The 15,742-nt window shown below is 40.1% G+C and overlaps 1 protein-coding gene across 2 annotated transcripts; it reads right to left on the reverse strand.

Annotated features, from left to right (window-relative positions):
• Window positions 1–64: 64 nt before the first annotated feature.
• On the reverse strand, window positions 65–13,339 carry UBXN2B (UBX domain protein 2B). 2 transcript variants are annotated; one of them, XM_063393717.1, is made up of 9 exons: window positions 13,197–13,339; window positions 10,934–11,034; window positions 9,330–9,401; window positions 7,655–7,814; window positions 6,160–6,237; window positions 4,685–4,794; window positions 4,070–4,207; window positions 3,777–3,938; window positions 65–1,727 (listed from the first exon to the last, which is right to left on the reverse strand). In XM_063393717.1, exons 1-9 carry the CDS (start codon window positions 13,320–13,322, stop codon window positions 1,565–1,567), a joined length of 1,110 nt encoding a protein of 369 aa, XP_063249787.1. In that variant the 5' UTR covers window positions 13,323–13,339; the 3' UTR covers window positions 65–1,564. The 2 variants fall into 2 exon arrangements, with proteins under 2 accessions (XP_063249787.1, XP_063249796.1); XM_063393726.1 differs by having other exon boundaries at window positions 65–1,780.
• Window positions 13,340–15,742: the final 2,403 nt, after the last annotated feature.

The following is a 15,742-nucleotide window of genomic DNA, read 5'->3' on the forward strand; positions in this document are numbered from 1 at the left end:
AAATATTTGGCACACAACACAATCACTGCTTTATCACAACATAAATTTGGAACAACACAAGAAGTCTGGTCTGCGATCTTAAACATAAAACTTTAATTACTTAGCACATGAAATGAATTATGATTAAAATCATGCAGATATTGAGACTGCAAAACAAAATACTTCAAATACAATTGCATGTTTCAAATCTACTCAGTCAAATAGCTACTTTGAGGTAAAAACGTAAGAATATACTAAGCAATTTTAACTTTAACATAAATAAACAAGTATTAATATTTTCAGAACAAAATAAACATGGAAACAGCCATTTTTAACATGTATTGGTACAAGAGATACAGCCCACCTACTCTCCTTCAGAGTGTGATCCACTCATCTGACATAAATCCAAAAATACTAAAAAACTGCATACTACTAAAGCACAGCAGCCAATTTCCCCCTACATAAGACCCCCACCTGCTTACTGCAGTGTTGGGGCAAGTTTTTTGAAAAAAATATATAATTTCAAAGATGATGGGGTTTAATTATACAGCTTCCAAACAAGCACAGTGAAAGCAGCACAACCAGATCCCCAGTGAATACTACAAAATGCCTCTGGCCAAAATTCTGAATATAAAGAACTGAAATTCAGCTCAAAAATACCAATTAACGTGTTTATACTGACACTTGCATGCACAAAAGTAGACCAGTTCTCCAGTTCTGTGTTTGTGCATCTCAGTGTATTTTTGTTTGGGGTTATTTAAGTAACTGCTTGTGTAAAAAATCACACTGCTGCACAGGGTCCAGCTGCATATTCAGATTCAAGATGACCATAGGCCTCCTCTAAATCACATAATTTCCCCAGATGACAGTGCTCTCTCATATTTCTCTAACTTTCAAGAAGAAAAAAATTAATATTTATTTTCATCACAAGTAGTACAACTAGAATACAAGTAAGAACATTCTATTATAGTCTGCAACAGCTGAGGTTCGCATCTCCTGAATTTATATGAGCAACAATACAAGGCAAATGACATAAAAACTAGAATATAAATATTATACTACACCATGAAACACTACAAATAGAAGGTACAAAAATTATATTAGGGCATTAATTATCTGTAAACCTATTAAAAAGAACACCTTAATATTAATACATTTTGAAAGGTAAACATAACCTACAGTCTAAGTTTTTAAATGGCTGTTTGTCAATGCAGCATAGAACATTTCCATAGTGCAAATCTTACCAACTGTATGAAAGATACTGCCCCCTTCAAAAAATGCTCCCTTCCCCACCCTTCTCAAAATAATGAGTCACGAAGTCCCATCTCATTTCACATTTAGTATAAGATGTGGTTTGAAACATACTAACATACAGAACCTTAGTTTTAACACTGAAAAAAGACTGAATAATGTTGAGAAATTAAAATAAAAAAGCTAGATATGTTATAGCTGGAAGACATGAAATCCAAAAATATGATCCCTGGAAAAGAGGAAATAAAAAGACACTGATATCTCCCTTCTTTCACCTGTTGGAAACATATTGTATGACAGTACAGCAGGGTCCCTATATTGTACAACCACAAGATTATTTTAATTGCTGAAGAATCACAGTGTTAAGTATATCCGCCTCTTGTAGTGTCAGGCTCTCGTCTGTTAGCTCTTTATTTGGAAAGGTAGTCACAAGAACAAAATCCGTTGTTGCAAAGGCTGGGCGGGACTGGATAATGAAATCTCGAATATGCTTAATCCTGTGAAAAGGAGATAGACATGAAAACTCCATGTGACTCCACCTGACATACACCTCCGAACATTAAGATGACCAGAGAACACAAAACCACCCAGCAGATTAACCACTAAATTCTGGATTTCACATTTCTCTTTGACACGGGTGACTAATGATAGTAGCCTACTATTTTTTGGTTTCTTGCATAAAAAGAACCCCTGAAAACTTATAGTGACTGTTGCTTGTTTTCTCAAATAACAGAAAGAAAATTTGTAACATGGAAGTATATTGGAAACTGATAACACAAGAAGTCAAGTAATTTCAACATCACTGTTGAAAGGAATTACTAATGCACTTCAATAGCAAGAGGTTTCCCCTGCTTTCACCCGGCAGTGAACTTCTGAACAATAGTTAATAAAACACTCACATAAACAGTGTAACAAGAATAATTTAATTGGCTAAGACATGGATTAAAAATAGTATTGTAGAGATAAAATCCTGAAATTTGAGGTTTTTCTATCAAGACATTAAGCTGAGAATAAATCTGTGAAGATCTTCTGTACTTAGTAAATTGGCAAATTTACTGTAGCCCAACAAGCAGGGATTTCAGCTTTCTATCAGTCTTCAAGGCCTATGACAAAAGTAATGCACTTTAGCAGCTGATTATGATCATATATATACGGCAAAGATAACCATAAAGAGTCACAGGCACAAAGAAGTTATTATTAATTCAACAAGCTCCTGTCAACACAATCTAGGTTGTTACAGATGTTACTGGCAAGTTTACCATTTCTGCCCTTCCATGCAGACAGAAGAACACACAGCTCAGCTACAGAGGCTCACCAATAAGCCCCATGGTTTGTCTCAGCCACTTCTCAGCAGATGTCATGAAGAAAGGATCTGGGCCTGTACTCTCAGGATATATTATCAGGTCTAAACTATCAAAAAATACTGCTCTATCATCTCAGCTCAAACTTCCTCACTGTGGTCTGTGAATACTGCCAGGTAGAGAAAGCTACACCTTGTCCTTATTCTGAGCCAGAAGGATAAAAAGGAAACAGATAAGCTCTCCATGTAACAATACTAACATGGAATTGCATCCATGCTAACACCATCTCCAAGTCAGGATTCAAGCTGCAGCCATGTTCTAACACAACTGTGCAGATTTCAAATTCAGGGTGGGTTTAACAGTGCTTAAGGATGGGTGGAACTGCTGCCCAATCTCTGCCCTCTGCCCAAAGATCTCTCAGCAGTGGAGAGCAGAGCTTTGCAGAACCTTGCACTAACACAACCTCCAAGGCAAATAAATGGGGTCGGCCAACACCATTTGTGGCACTGTCCCAACGTAAATAAAATCGGTCCCAAGCTCTAATCAGCAAAGCTACTAACAAATCCAAAATCTCCATCAAGTTCACACACTGCCAAACCTTAGGAGATGACCATCCAAAACAGAGGCTGGTTCTCAGTATTATGTCCAACCCACACCCTGGAATTGCAGATGAGCATGAAGTGCCTATATACCCTTCTGCACATGGGCTGCAGTCTACACTTACAGCCAGTGTCATGTTTTGTCACATCCTTGATATAACAAGGCAGAAAATTGGAATTCTTGATTATGGGCCACAGGATTTCTCTGAAAGCCCACAGTGTGGACTATACTCCAACTGAGACTATACTCCACACTTTGCAATAAAGTGCTTTCACAGTGTTTCCCAAGTCATCCACCTGGTTCTCCCAAGGATGGCCCAAGGCTGGGATGACTGCATAGTGTGGCTATACAGATTTCAGTTGTCCTGGGAACAGTTATGCCTTGAACTATGTCCATAAAATATCAAAGGACATAACTGGTTATAAAAGTTTGTACAGAATTGCAGTTGGCAAATATATTGTGTTTCCAAGTACAGAGTTTTTGACAGCCAGTTTATCATATATCTGTGTAATGAACTACAGAACTACACATTTCAACAAGGCTGGTATTTCCCCTTTTTGATGTCTTCCTGAGACTCATTTAATGACAAAGCACAAACTTATTGAAATAGTTACTGTTACCTGTGTTGATGCAGAATAAATTTACCTGTGTGTTTGATTAAATCTTTGTATTAACCGGCTTCCATCTGCTAATCTAATTTGAATTTTAGTTGCTGGCATGGAATCATCAATCAGAACAGGTGCATTAAGAATGGATTTCTCCTCCTCCTCTGGGGAAGAAGGTGTGCTGACTATTTCAGGTGTAAGGCTACAGGATTGGAAAAGAAAAAACAAGAAGATGTTACTAAAGGAACTACAACAAAGTAGTCTGAAATTTTCAGTCACAGGAAAGAAACAGCATATGAATACAGAGCACAGAACAGAACTAGCTCTTTTCACCTTCCAAGTTTTTGCCCTTCACCACTGAAAGCTTTGAATCGCAGTCTGGGCTTCACATATTCCTGTTCCTGGTGATCTTCCATATCCAAATTTACCTGGCCACCATGAACAAGCCGCTGCAGTTCCAAAGGAATTTCCCTTAATCACAAAAATAATACATTACAATAATTACACTTTCAGTTACATTCTGAACTGCAAAAAGAAATCATCCAAAAAAGTACACACGCAGTATGAGTCACTACTAATATTATGTATACTTTGAAAGTCACATTTAATTGTTTTATGAATTGATTTTATCCTAAAAGAAGAAAAAAAAAAATCAGTGAACTAACAGTCAAAACCTACAACATACTGACAGCTGATTCATAGAAAAAGCTATGAAAAAAATGTGAATATGAAAGCTGTTATAACAAGTACCATTCAGAGTTAAACTACCAAAGCAACCAATATATTCCAAATTTTTAAGTGCCTCATGCATCTGGTGACAAATACAGACTGTATTTTATGGGTTCAGGCAAAGAAGAAGTCTGGAGTTTTTAATAAGTGTGTGGAGAAAGGATTTTTCTTCACTTCACTTCAAAGACATACCTCAAAAAAGCTGTCATTTTAACTTACCCTCTTTTAACAGACTCAAGAAATTGAGCATTTGTTGGATCTGAATAGGATCTCAACTCGCCATCATCTAAACTGAACCCGTTCCTCCACAGTTTCAGCAAAACTTGAACCTATAAAGCAAAACAAGTAAAAAAAAGTAAAGAAAGACAAATAAAGCACTACAATTTCATACAGACCAGTTACAGAAATTTTGATCTATACTAAACAGATTCTGTAAAAGACCACAAACAAGAAGGCAAATGACAAAATAAGAGCAATACATTGCACTGTAACTGTAATTGTTAGATGATTTTTGAAAAAGCCCAATAGTTATAGACTATCTTCTTCTAGCCACTTTCCTACCTCAGGAAAAAGAAACTCTAAATTTGCTATCCATGACATAAAGTATGATATAGTGAGGGTGTAGTGATCTTCACAGTGCTCCAACTACTTTCAAAAGCAGTAAACATTTTTATTGAGAAATTAAGAAATAAACCCATAAGATTAGAAGTTATTGCTGATACATCAGTTACAGCAAAACCTACACTTTCCTCAAATTATTACATGATGAGCTCCAACAAAGCTGAAAGTAGCTCCATTCAGTTGAAATGCCAAGAATCCTGGAAACCAGACTCCTTTGCTCCCTTCTTATTTTGCTACATCCTACATGAAAAGTCCAGGCAGCCTCAAAACCTGCACCTCTCTTCTAAGTGCTTTGCCATCCAGCAAAACTAGGCTTCCTCAGCCAATATAACTGGGCTTCCCTTAGAAAAGTATTTATGCTCCCAGTTATGGAGAGCCCACTCCAGCAAGGATCTGGCTGGGTCCAGCTGGCTGTTACTTGGAGTAGAAGGATTACTGAAGAGTAGAAGGATTATTGATGAGTAGAAGGATTATTGAAGAGTAGAAGGCAGCAGCTCCTTGTGTGGCATGACAGCACCCCCTAGCCAGAACCAGATCCTTTGGCTTTTGTATTCATTTATAGATAAGCTGAGAACTTGCTTTAGCCATTCACAAAAACAGCAAAGTGCAGAGAGCTTTGTTTCTCCCCACCCTCTCCTTCACATCCTACTTTTTAAGTGATAGGAAAGAAAGGCCTCTAACCTGCTGCTTCACCTTCCCTAGAATACATCCATGCCCTCCAGTTTGAGATGGGCTGCTTTGCAAGCCACAACAAAAATCAATTCCTAAAAGGATTAAAATGTTAGCATAGCTAAGAGAATTCAGGACAAAATCTGGTGGAAAGTAAGTGAAAAGGAGGTGTGCTAAGAATTTTACAGTAATTTACATCTGACAGTTCCATAATGAAGGCCTTAGAGGTATCCAGTAAACATCTCTTCAGAAACTTAAACAATTTCTACTGAACATGTAGCTAATATTTAGATTTTTTTTTTTCCTCGTAGACATAGTTACAGTAATACTGGCATTTCAAGCTGTAAACATGATTAAACAGGTCTCAGTTGGAGGTTCTGTTTTCTGCTATGAATTTTACTTACATCCTGATTTTCTCCATATATGTATTCAGAGTGCTTTTGTGATGAGTCACCCAATCTGTATCCACCACCAGAAAATGACTGAAAAAATACAGAAAAAAGCTTGTAAAATAATTATCTGAAACAGCTTATTAAAATTCTTACCTAGGTTAAAAAAAAAAGGAAAGAAAGCTTGCTTCTGTGACAAAAAGCAAATACTGTTCTATCATTTATTTTCTAAGTGGAAAATTATATCTAGCAGCCATAGTCAGGCTAAGCAAGCTTTGTGACACATTTCAGCTTCTGTTCTGTATACTTTTTCAAACATAAGAATCATAGAATACTTCAGGTTGGAAGAGACCTTTAAAGGTCACAAATGTGAATGTCTCTAGGAATGGGGCATGTACCATCTCCCTGAGCAACCTTTTCCAGTGATTTAGCACACCCATTGTAAAAAATAACCCTCTTTAGTTTAAAACCTTCACCCCTTGTCCTACCAAAACAGGGCCTGCTAAAAAGTCTGTCCCCAACTTTCTTGTATGCCCCCTTTAAGCACTGTAAGGCTACAATAGGGTCTTCCCAGACCCTTGTCTTCTCCAGGCTGAACAATCCCAACTCTTTCAGCCTTTCCTCATAGGAGAGGTGCTCCATCCCTCTAATAATTTTTGTGGCTTTCCTTTGGACTCGCTCTAACAAGTCCATGCCCTTCTTGTGCTGTGGATCCCAGAGCTGGATGAAATACTCCAGGTGGGCTCTCACCAGAGTGCAGTAGAGGGGCAGCATCCCCTTCCTCACCCTGGTGCTCACACTTCTTGTGATGCAGCCCAGGACATGTTTGGCTTCCTGGGCTGTGAGAGCACATTGCTGGGTCATGTCCAACTTTTCACCCACCAGTCCTTCCCCGGAACTGCTCTCGATCCCTTCATCCTCCAGTCTGTGCAGATACTGGGGGTTGCCCTGATGCAGATGCAGGATCCTGCCTCTAGCATTGCTGACCTCATGAAGTTCCCATGAGCCCCCTTCTTAAACTTGTCCAGGTCCCTCTGGATGGCATCCAAGACCTCAGGCATGTCAAATGCAACTCTCAGCCTGGTGTCACCTGCAGACTTGCTGAGGGTGCACTCGACCCCAGTGTTACTGTGAAGACATTAAACAGCACTGGTCCCTCTATGGATACCTTGTCACCAACACCCATCTGGACACGGAACTGTTGACCACAACTCTCCAGGAGCAAATCTACAGGTAAGATTTGGGATGCAAATTTTGTCGTGTTTCTTATTTAATCAATTGTAATTAAAAACAAAGCATGTCATCCCATTTCATGATGATTTCTAATAATTTCCTCTGAAATTGTGTGGTTCTTTCTCTTTATTTTCTAGAGCAAGCTGTTTGAACATAGGTAATATCAAACTGTTGAGCAAATCTGCTATTTGCAAATCACAGAAAGAGGCACTTGCTCTCCTGATGAATTTCAGAGACACAAACATGAAGAGAGATCAGCACATTTCTTAACGTTTACCTTGGCTTTACTGAAATCACCAGATGCTCTCGAGGCTTCATCTAATGGGACAGCCCCATGTTCTTTTGCTTCCTTGAAGAGTTCAGCAACAATTTTACTGGGATTACTGGAAGCCCCAGAAATCTGTAATCCTTTATATTCTGAGTCACCTGAATAAAATCTTTCGAATAGTAATGCACAGTAATAAGCAACAATGCTTTAAATAACAAGCGTTATTTTTTCTATTTACATTAAAAAAAAATCAATGAACAAAGAGAGAAATTTGGCACAAAACCTTTTCATTCTGGTAGATGTTTCAATTGGTTCTGACCTTCTCAAGCAGCACTATACCAAAGACATTTGACTAACAAAGAACCAAAGTGTCTTCTGGAACAGATCCCAAAGATCAGAGGGCAAGGCCATAAGTTTTAAGTGAACAGTCCTGATGGAGCTGGGCATCTTATGTGGCCGCCACCTATTCCCAGAAAGACCGATTTCCTCAGGAGTATCCAGTCATGGGATTGTGCCTGGACTGGATAGAATATAAATTGACAGCTAACACCATCTTAGCAGAACAAGTATAAAACTGTTCGTGGAAAACCGGAACGGTGCCACAGTTCGATTTTTTAATTCAAAGATCTTGGCATGCTTCCATTCCCAACAATATCAGAAATGGATTTTTTTAAATAAATATAATTAACCTTTCAAAGCATTTTAAAACCTGCAAAGCTGTTGTGAAAGCTAATTTGTTGGGTTTTTTCCTTCACAGCACCATTACTAGCTCTTGAAGAAAAAATGTTAAGTTACAAATAATTCTGTTCAAAACTGTATCTGTTTGATGATGAAGATCAAGATACTCCTCGAGAATTATCTTGAGAAAGGCACTACAATCTCTAAATACCATTGGATTAATGCTGTAAAAAATATGTATAACAACCAAAATCTGGCAAACCTGAATGCTTTGCCTCTGATTACAGGAAGCATTAATAAATAATAACTGCTTTCCACTTTCCTCAGCTTTTACTCTTAACCACTTGAGGTAAGGTAAATCAATTAAATCAATCAATTCCATGTGAAACTGTCTCTCAGACCAATGTCTTCACAATGTGTTGATTCCATCATATTTTACAATTACCAGAAGAGAGTACTGAGTATGAGGGTATTGAACAGTCATACTGTTTTTATAATACCACATAACTGTAAATCCCTGAGTAACATGGCTCCTTGTACACAAATCTGTGTTTACTACCCCAACTACCATTTATACAGAAAACCTTTAATTATTAGATTTAAAAGAATGATAGTGGTAAGGATATGAAACAGGAATTCTTATCAGAATTTGTATTCAAAAAAGAAAGGAAGTACTCAAATATTTGAGCAGTAGATACACAGAGCAACTCAGGGTATTCAGAAAGACCAAAAGGTTTTTGAGTACAAGTGTAAGTTACAACCTTCATGGCCATACAAGTTAAGGCACCTACAGGTCCTACATCACTCCAGCCTGATTCTGCTAAATTTAGTTTTACAACAGCATACTAACTAAGCTAACACTCTAATAGGTCTCCTTTCTCTTTGCAGGACAGACCTATCTCACATGCATTTTGAAAGAACACAAGGGAGCAAAGTGTGAATGTGATACAAACCCCAATTACTTTCACAATTTTGAAATTACTTTTTTGTTTTGTTTTAAAAATACCTTTGGTTTTCTTTGTCATCGCTCATGCTTCTCTCTGGTTTTCTCAACCTTTTAAGAGAATCCAGTTTAAGACTGTCAAGAGAATAAAAGGAAACATTTGAAGATGACTGGCACATAAACTCTGAATCTAACTTCTGAAACAACTTCTTTTTCAAAAACTACGGGGTTATGTTTTCTGGTTTTTGTGGTTTTGTTTGGTTGCTCGGTTTTTTGGTTTTGTTTTGGTTTGAGGTTTTTTGCCCAAGTACACAGCCATGGGTGCTTCTCAGTGAACAAGGAGGAAAGGGCACATGTATGGCAGAGACATTGTGCATTAACACTTGGACTGGATGGGCACTATAGGTCTACTCCAACTCAACTGTTTTTTTTCTAGCATGGAAGAGCAGCACTGTTCCCATGCAATTAATGCACTGCTCTCATCTGAGAGCAAACTGAAGTCTACTAATTCATCTCTTCCTTCTCACACAGATTCCAGTATGAATGTCAGCAAATAACAAGGATTTGCCAACTATGACTTTGAAGTATTTGAATTACAGTATTGCAGTTTTTCGTTTGGTTGTGAGTGGAAAGTTAGAACTTCATGAGATATACTGGTAAATGGAGCTGTTTGCTTTGTTTGTAAACTTGGTTCCATGTAGCTGGTTAGTCAGCTTAGGTGGTTTCACTGAACAAAACAGACAACCTCAAAACCTCCATACTTCCAAGTGTCACATACTCTGCTGAAGTCTCTCTTCCTGAAGAGATCTGCATTTGCAGTAAACTTGAAGCATAACTGGTGACTAAGATCTTTTCTGTTGCTTGACCTCCTTCAACACAGAGATCCATATTGGCAGCCGTGATTCAAAAACAAGCCACATACAAGACTTGTTATGGCATCAGTCAGTAGTTTTATAAATATTTCTCTTCTTTAAATTATTTTAATAAAAATTAATTAAAAACTGGCAAGATACTTTTATGCAAAAACATCCAAGACTATGCTGAATCTTCAGATATTATGTGAATGGCAAACACTGCAGTTTTGCAGTGTTTTAGCAAAAGATGGACTGAAATAAAGATATGCATCTTTCCTTCCCCCTGCTCAACCAAAGACAAATTCATTAAGAAGCCCTTCTCATTTCTGTCACCTCATAGGAACCTACTAAGGAACCTACTAATAGTTTTTAGAATCACTATTTGTCTCATCAGGCACTGCCAGAAATACAACACTGAAAGAAGCTCACTTGCCAAGTTTCACACAAGCTGGTGGTTTACTGAATTTTGAAGAAGCAAAGAACTGCAGTAATTTTCTGATACAGCACATTTCCAAATGATGTCTGTGTAAAAAAAAAAAAAGCAACACAGCACTTTGCTTGCAGGATCTCACATGAAGTGAGTTTAAAGTGTTTCGGAATACCTGGAATACCAATTAGTAAAAAGGTTCCTAAATAAATTTTAAAAGCATTTTTAGAAGACAGAAAACACATCATTGCAGGGATCACAATTTTCGATCATGAATTGCCATAGATTGCTTTCAATACAAGGAGGGCATCAAGCAGGAATGACAAAGTTTTGTGAGCTAATAAAACACCTATCCACGCATTTCTGAACAGCAAAACACATCTTACCTCTGTGATGCCTTTGGGTTACTGATCTTTGTAGCTGTTGGCTTGTCAGAACATAATGACTGTCTTTTAGCTTCATCTTCATATAACTCTGCCAAGGCCAGCTGTGGGAAACAGAACTCTGCTTTGTAAGTCTGTAACTCCAGAACTACAGTCTGTAACTCCAGATATAGAATAGAGATAAGACAAAAATTAACGTGAAATATGCATCTCTCCAGAAAATTAGAAACATCAACATGAGGCACCTCAACTAAAATTCAACTTCCTTTATGCTTTATGGAAAAAAGACAAACTACACAATACTTAAATGCCATTATGACTTGGAACTTGTATTCTGCTATCCTTTGGTTTCCACTGCTTCACCAGCTACATAAAAGCTGTATTAGATTCAGAGTCATGAGAGCAAATAGACACAGAGACATTAAGCATCAGCTCATTACTGATAACAAATTGAAATAAAGCAGCAACCTAACCCTTTGATAGAAGAAAATAATAAATTTTTCAAATATTTTACATAGAAATGTAAAAAACATAATTCAAATAAGCTTGTACTGGGATGAAGAACAAATTCAAGCCTTGCTGGCTTGAACTCAAGGCATCACTCCACAAATATTTGCACGAACCCCAACAATTGTTTCACAAAGATTCCCGAAATGCTGCCATATCCCTGGCAAGTGTACTCTTAGAAAGTTATGCAAGGGACCTGCAATGTCATCTCAGCAATCTTTCTGTTGTCCTGAATAAGACTCTACTTTGTCAAATCATCCTTAGGTTTGTCCCCAAACCCCTCTGCTCACACTATGCGACTGACATTAACATTTTGTCTACATTTTAGATACAATTTCGTCACAGTTTTATGTAGAGGAGGTACACATTAAAATAAAATGAAACATCATCTGTCCTTGAAAACATACTGCTATGAACACAGGGTATTAATCCCATATGTTTTTTGTTGTTTTTGTAATATTATGAGGTATTTTCTGCAGTTAAAAAGATAAATATGAGGAATTATATCCATTAAGAAAATTAAAATGAGAAAAGAGAGCCCAAAAAAACCTGCTGAAGACCTCTATTTCATCTGAGGATAGAAGAAAATACCTTTCAGATATGTAAAGCTGGTGGGTAAATCATAGACAACATACCCCACACCATCCCTAATCCAAAGACTGAGGGATGGTGATAGAGCATAGAAGGGCATGGCCAGGCATCTGTGCTTTCCTCATACCCCACCTCGTATTGTGGCACCACAAGCCAAGCACAGACCCAGGAGGGCGCTTCCTTGGCATTTAACACTTTCTCAGTAAGTATCCAGCCGAAATGCCAGTCTGCTTCAGCTGACTGTGAACCAAAAGTATTAACACAGACTTTAAGACGGTTATATATTGTAATAATAAAAAGCAAACCCGGATAATAACACAACAGTAACACTGGAGAAGAGAAGGCTCCAGAGAAATCTCACTGGGGCCTTTCTATACATAAAGGTGGCTTAGAGGGACAGCGACTTTTTACACGGGCAGATAGTGATAGGACCAGGCAGAATGGCTTTAAACTACAAGAGATTGAGATTAGATATTAGGAAGAAATTCTTTACTCAGAGGGTAGTGAGGCACCCGAACAGATTTCCCAGAGAAGCTGTGGATGCCCCACCTCTGGGAGTGCTCAAGGCCAGGTTGGAAGGGGCTCTGAGCAACCTGGTCTAGTGAAAAGTGTCCCTGCCCACGGCGTAGATGATCTTTAAGATCCCTTCCAACTCAAAGCATCCTATGATTGCAGCAAAATTAATCTTAAGAAGAACCTACGAAAATTCCAAATAGTATCCAAGAAAAAAAGAAAAGATCTTGTCCTTAGTCTCACCCTACATCTGCAGAGACTGACATTTTCATACAGGACAAGACATTCCTATCAAATAATCAGGAAATTCAAAGGCACTGCAATCACTGCAAGGACAGTTAAAACCCAACTAGTGAAGTGTGGGGAGAGTCCTTCCCGTTCCCTCGAACACTGAGCGCACGCCGTTTCCCAAAGGGCCTAGTGCTCCCACAGAGGCGTCCTCCCCTTCCCAGCCTTAAAAGGGGCGCGGGAGCTGAAGGAAGCAAAGCCGACTGAGCTCAGAGGGCACGCCGGGGCAGCCCCAGCGGGGCACCGCACTCCGCCCGCTACCCTCAGGGGCGGCCCGAGGGAAGGCCTGGGGCGCCCCCGAGGGGACGCGGCGCTCCGCCCGGCCCGGCCCCGCCCCAGGAGCGGGGCGGCACCTCCGCCCTCTCACCTGCAAATCCCGGGCGCTGGGCGGGCGGCCGCCGCCCCGGGGCTGCCGATCCCTGCGGCCGCCGGCGGCCGGAGCCGCGGGCACATCCCCGTCCGGCTGCGCGGGCGCTGCCCCGCCGTCCGCCATCTTGTGGAGGCGGTGCGAGGGCCGGGCGGGGCGGGGCCAGCGCCGCCGGTGCCGCCATGGCAACGGGAGGGGCCGGGCCGTGCCCACAGCCCCGGCCCCGGGCCCGCTGCAGGCCGGCGCCCCGGTCATCGGAGATTCGCAGTGCTTTTGCACTTCAGCAAATAAAGCCATCAGCCTTCATTCGTGGTGAATTGCATAGCTTGTCTGTCAGTACTCAAAGCCCTGCTTGCTGGTTGTATGTCTTGCTTCTCATGCTACTTAGTCTGCAGGTGCAGTTCTTCCCTCCGTTTGAGTCTGGGGTCCATTTTGAGCCCGTGGTCAAAGAGTTGGCTGGTACTTGCGGTCTCCCGCTGTCGGAATTGCCTATGGCAGAATCAAATAGGCTGAAACAGACCTCTGAAATCATCGAGTCCAACCTGTGACCAAACACCATGTCGGCTAGACTGCAGCACAGAGATTCACATCCAGCCCTTCCTTAAGCACCTCCAGGGACAGTGACTCCACCACCTCCCTGGGCAGCCCATTCCAATGTCTTATTCTCCTTTCTGTGAAGAAATTCTTCCTAATGTCCAACTTAAACCTCCCCTGGCTCTGCTTAAGATGATACTGTCTCATCCTGTAGCTGGGGAGAAGTGGCCAACTCCCACCTGGCTGCAACCTCCTTTCAGGAAGTTGTAGAGTGTCATGAGGTCATCCCTGAGTGTTCTTCAGTCTAAACAACCCCAGCTCCCTTAGCGACTCCTCACAGGACTTGTGCTCCAGATCCTTCACCAGCTTCACTGCGCTTCTCTGGATTCTTCTCTTTCCCCCAGTTACTGCTCCGTTCTGCTGACTTCACTCCTGGTGGCTCTTGTCCAGACAGACCTTTCGTCTTGGGATTGTCTTCTCTTTTCCTTAAAACAGCTCCTTTTCCTTAAAACTTAGCATGATACCATATTTTATGGGATGTCCCTGCGGTCTTTCGGGGTCAGCTGTTTGTCTGTGTGCCTTCCAAACTCCTTGTGTCCTCCAGCCTGCTCGCTGGTGGGGCAGGGTGAGAAGCAGAAAAGGCCTTGATGCTGTGTAAGCCCTGCTCAACAATAGTCAGAGCACAGTTGTGTTACCAACACTGGTTTTCAGTCCAAACTTGTGGAAATTTAACTCCAGCCTAGACAGGATGGAGAACTCTTGACTGTGACCAAAAAGCTGAACTGCAGTACTGTGAAGCTGTGGCTGGAATAGCCAACTAACCATCCTCAGTTTTCTCTAGGGCTGCTCAGCTCAAACATCTGCTGCTTTCTAATCAATCTCTCTATACCCTGTTGACACTGGATTACTGTCCAGAAACACTGGTAATTGTGGCAAATGGAGCTGGGATCTCACAGAACTGTTTAAGTTGGACTAATAGGCTGTGCACTTCATGCCTTCATACTCAGCCGAACTCTCAATGAGAATACAGACAGAACAGTCTGTCCCAGCCCACAAACAGCACAGGAAAAAACATATGATCCAGCACCCAGATCCATCTCAAGGGTCGATAGTGATACGGTGACACTGGTCACTACACTGGTGACAATATTGTTCTTATGGAGTGTGTATGATTGTTTTTTTCCTACAGAACTATATTGTGTGCTTGACAAAGAAGAATGGCACCACTGAGGAGATACATTCTATGTATACATATTTATATAACATTGCATATATAATACATTTCATGCAGCTCCCACATTCTGAACTTTATATGCTGATGATGTATGCTTGCAAAGAACTCTTTGCTTTATTTAGGAATAAAAGGAACCTGAATAGAAATAGGATTTTCCCTCAACTGGCTCCTGTACTTGAAGCATTCATATGAGGACTGCCAAGCATAAAGCTTCAGTCATGTTATTTCATTCAGCCTTCCTTGGGTTGATACATGGTGTGCTTCTGCTGTCTAAGTCAAAATGGCCTGTGGTGATGCAGACTGAATTAGGAGAGAGGATGTCTAAACTGTAATCATTTAAAAGCCAATAACTTTATTATAAAATCAGTTTTTTATAAATCAGTGTTCCATATTTTGACAGGCATATCTTCCCTAAACATTGGCATTATTCCTGTCTGCCTTTCTCTGTGATTGCCTCCTCTGCTTAAGGCTGTCAACAACATTTCAAGAGATCACCTGAATATAGATCAGCACATAATTATTTTCTCAGTGAATTTTATATTGTCACAGATATCTGGAAATTTAAATTTGTGCAACCCAAGCATCCATTTCAATTTGCATAACATTACTCTTGTGACCAATGTTTTCTCACACAGCTATAGATTTAAAAGAGTTAATTACTACCTGGCAGCTCTAGTTCTTTAATTAAATTTGGTACTGTATTTTTCATTATGTCTAAAATGCACTTCAACTATCCTAGATATTTTCCTCCTGGAGTCTAAAACTAGCAGCATTTATA

The sequence above is a fragment of the Prinia subflava genome, chromosome 1 (assembly GCF_021018805.1).
Source record: "Prinia subflava isolate CZ2003 ecotype Zambia chromosome 1, Cam_Psub_1.2, whole genome shotgun sequence".
Lineage (NCBI taxonomy): Eukaryota > Metazoa > Chordata > Aves > Passeriformes > Cisticolidae > Prinia > Prinia subflava.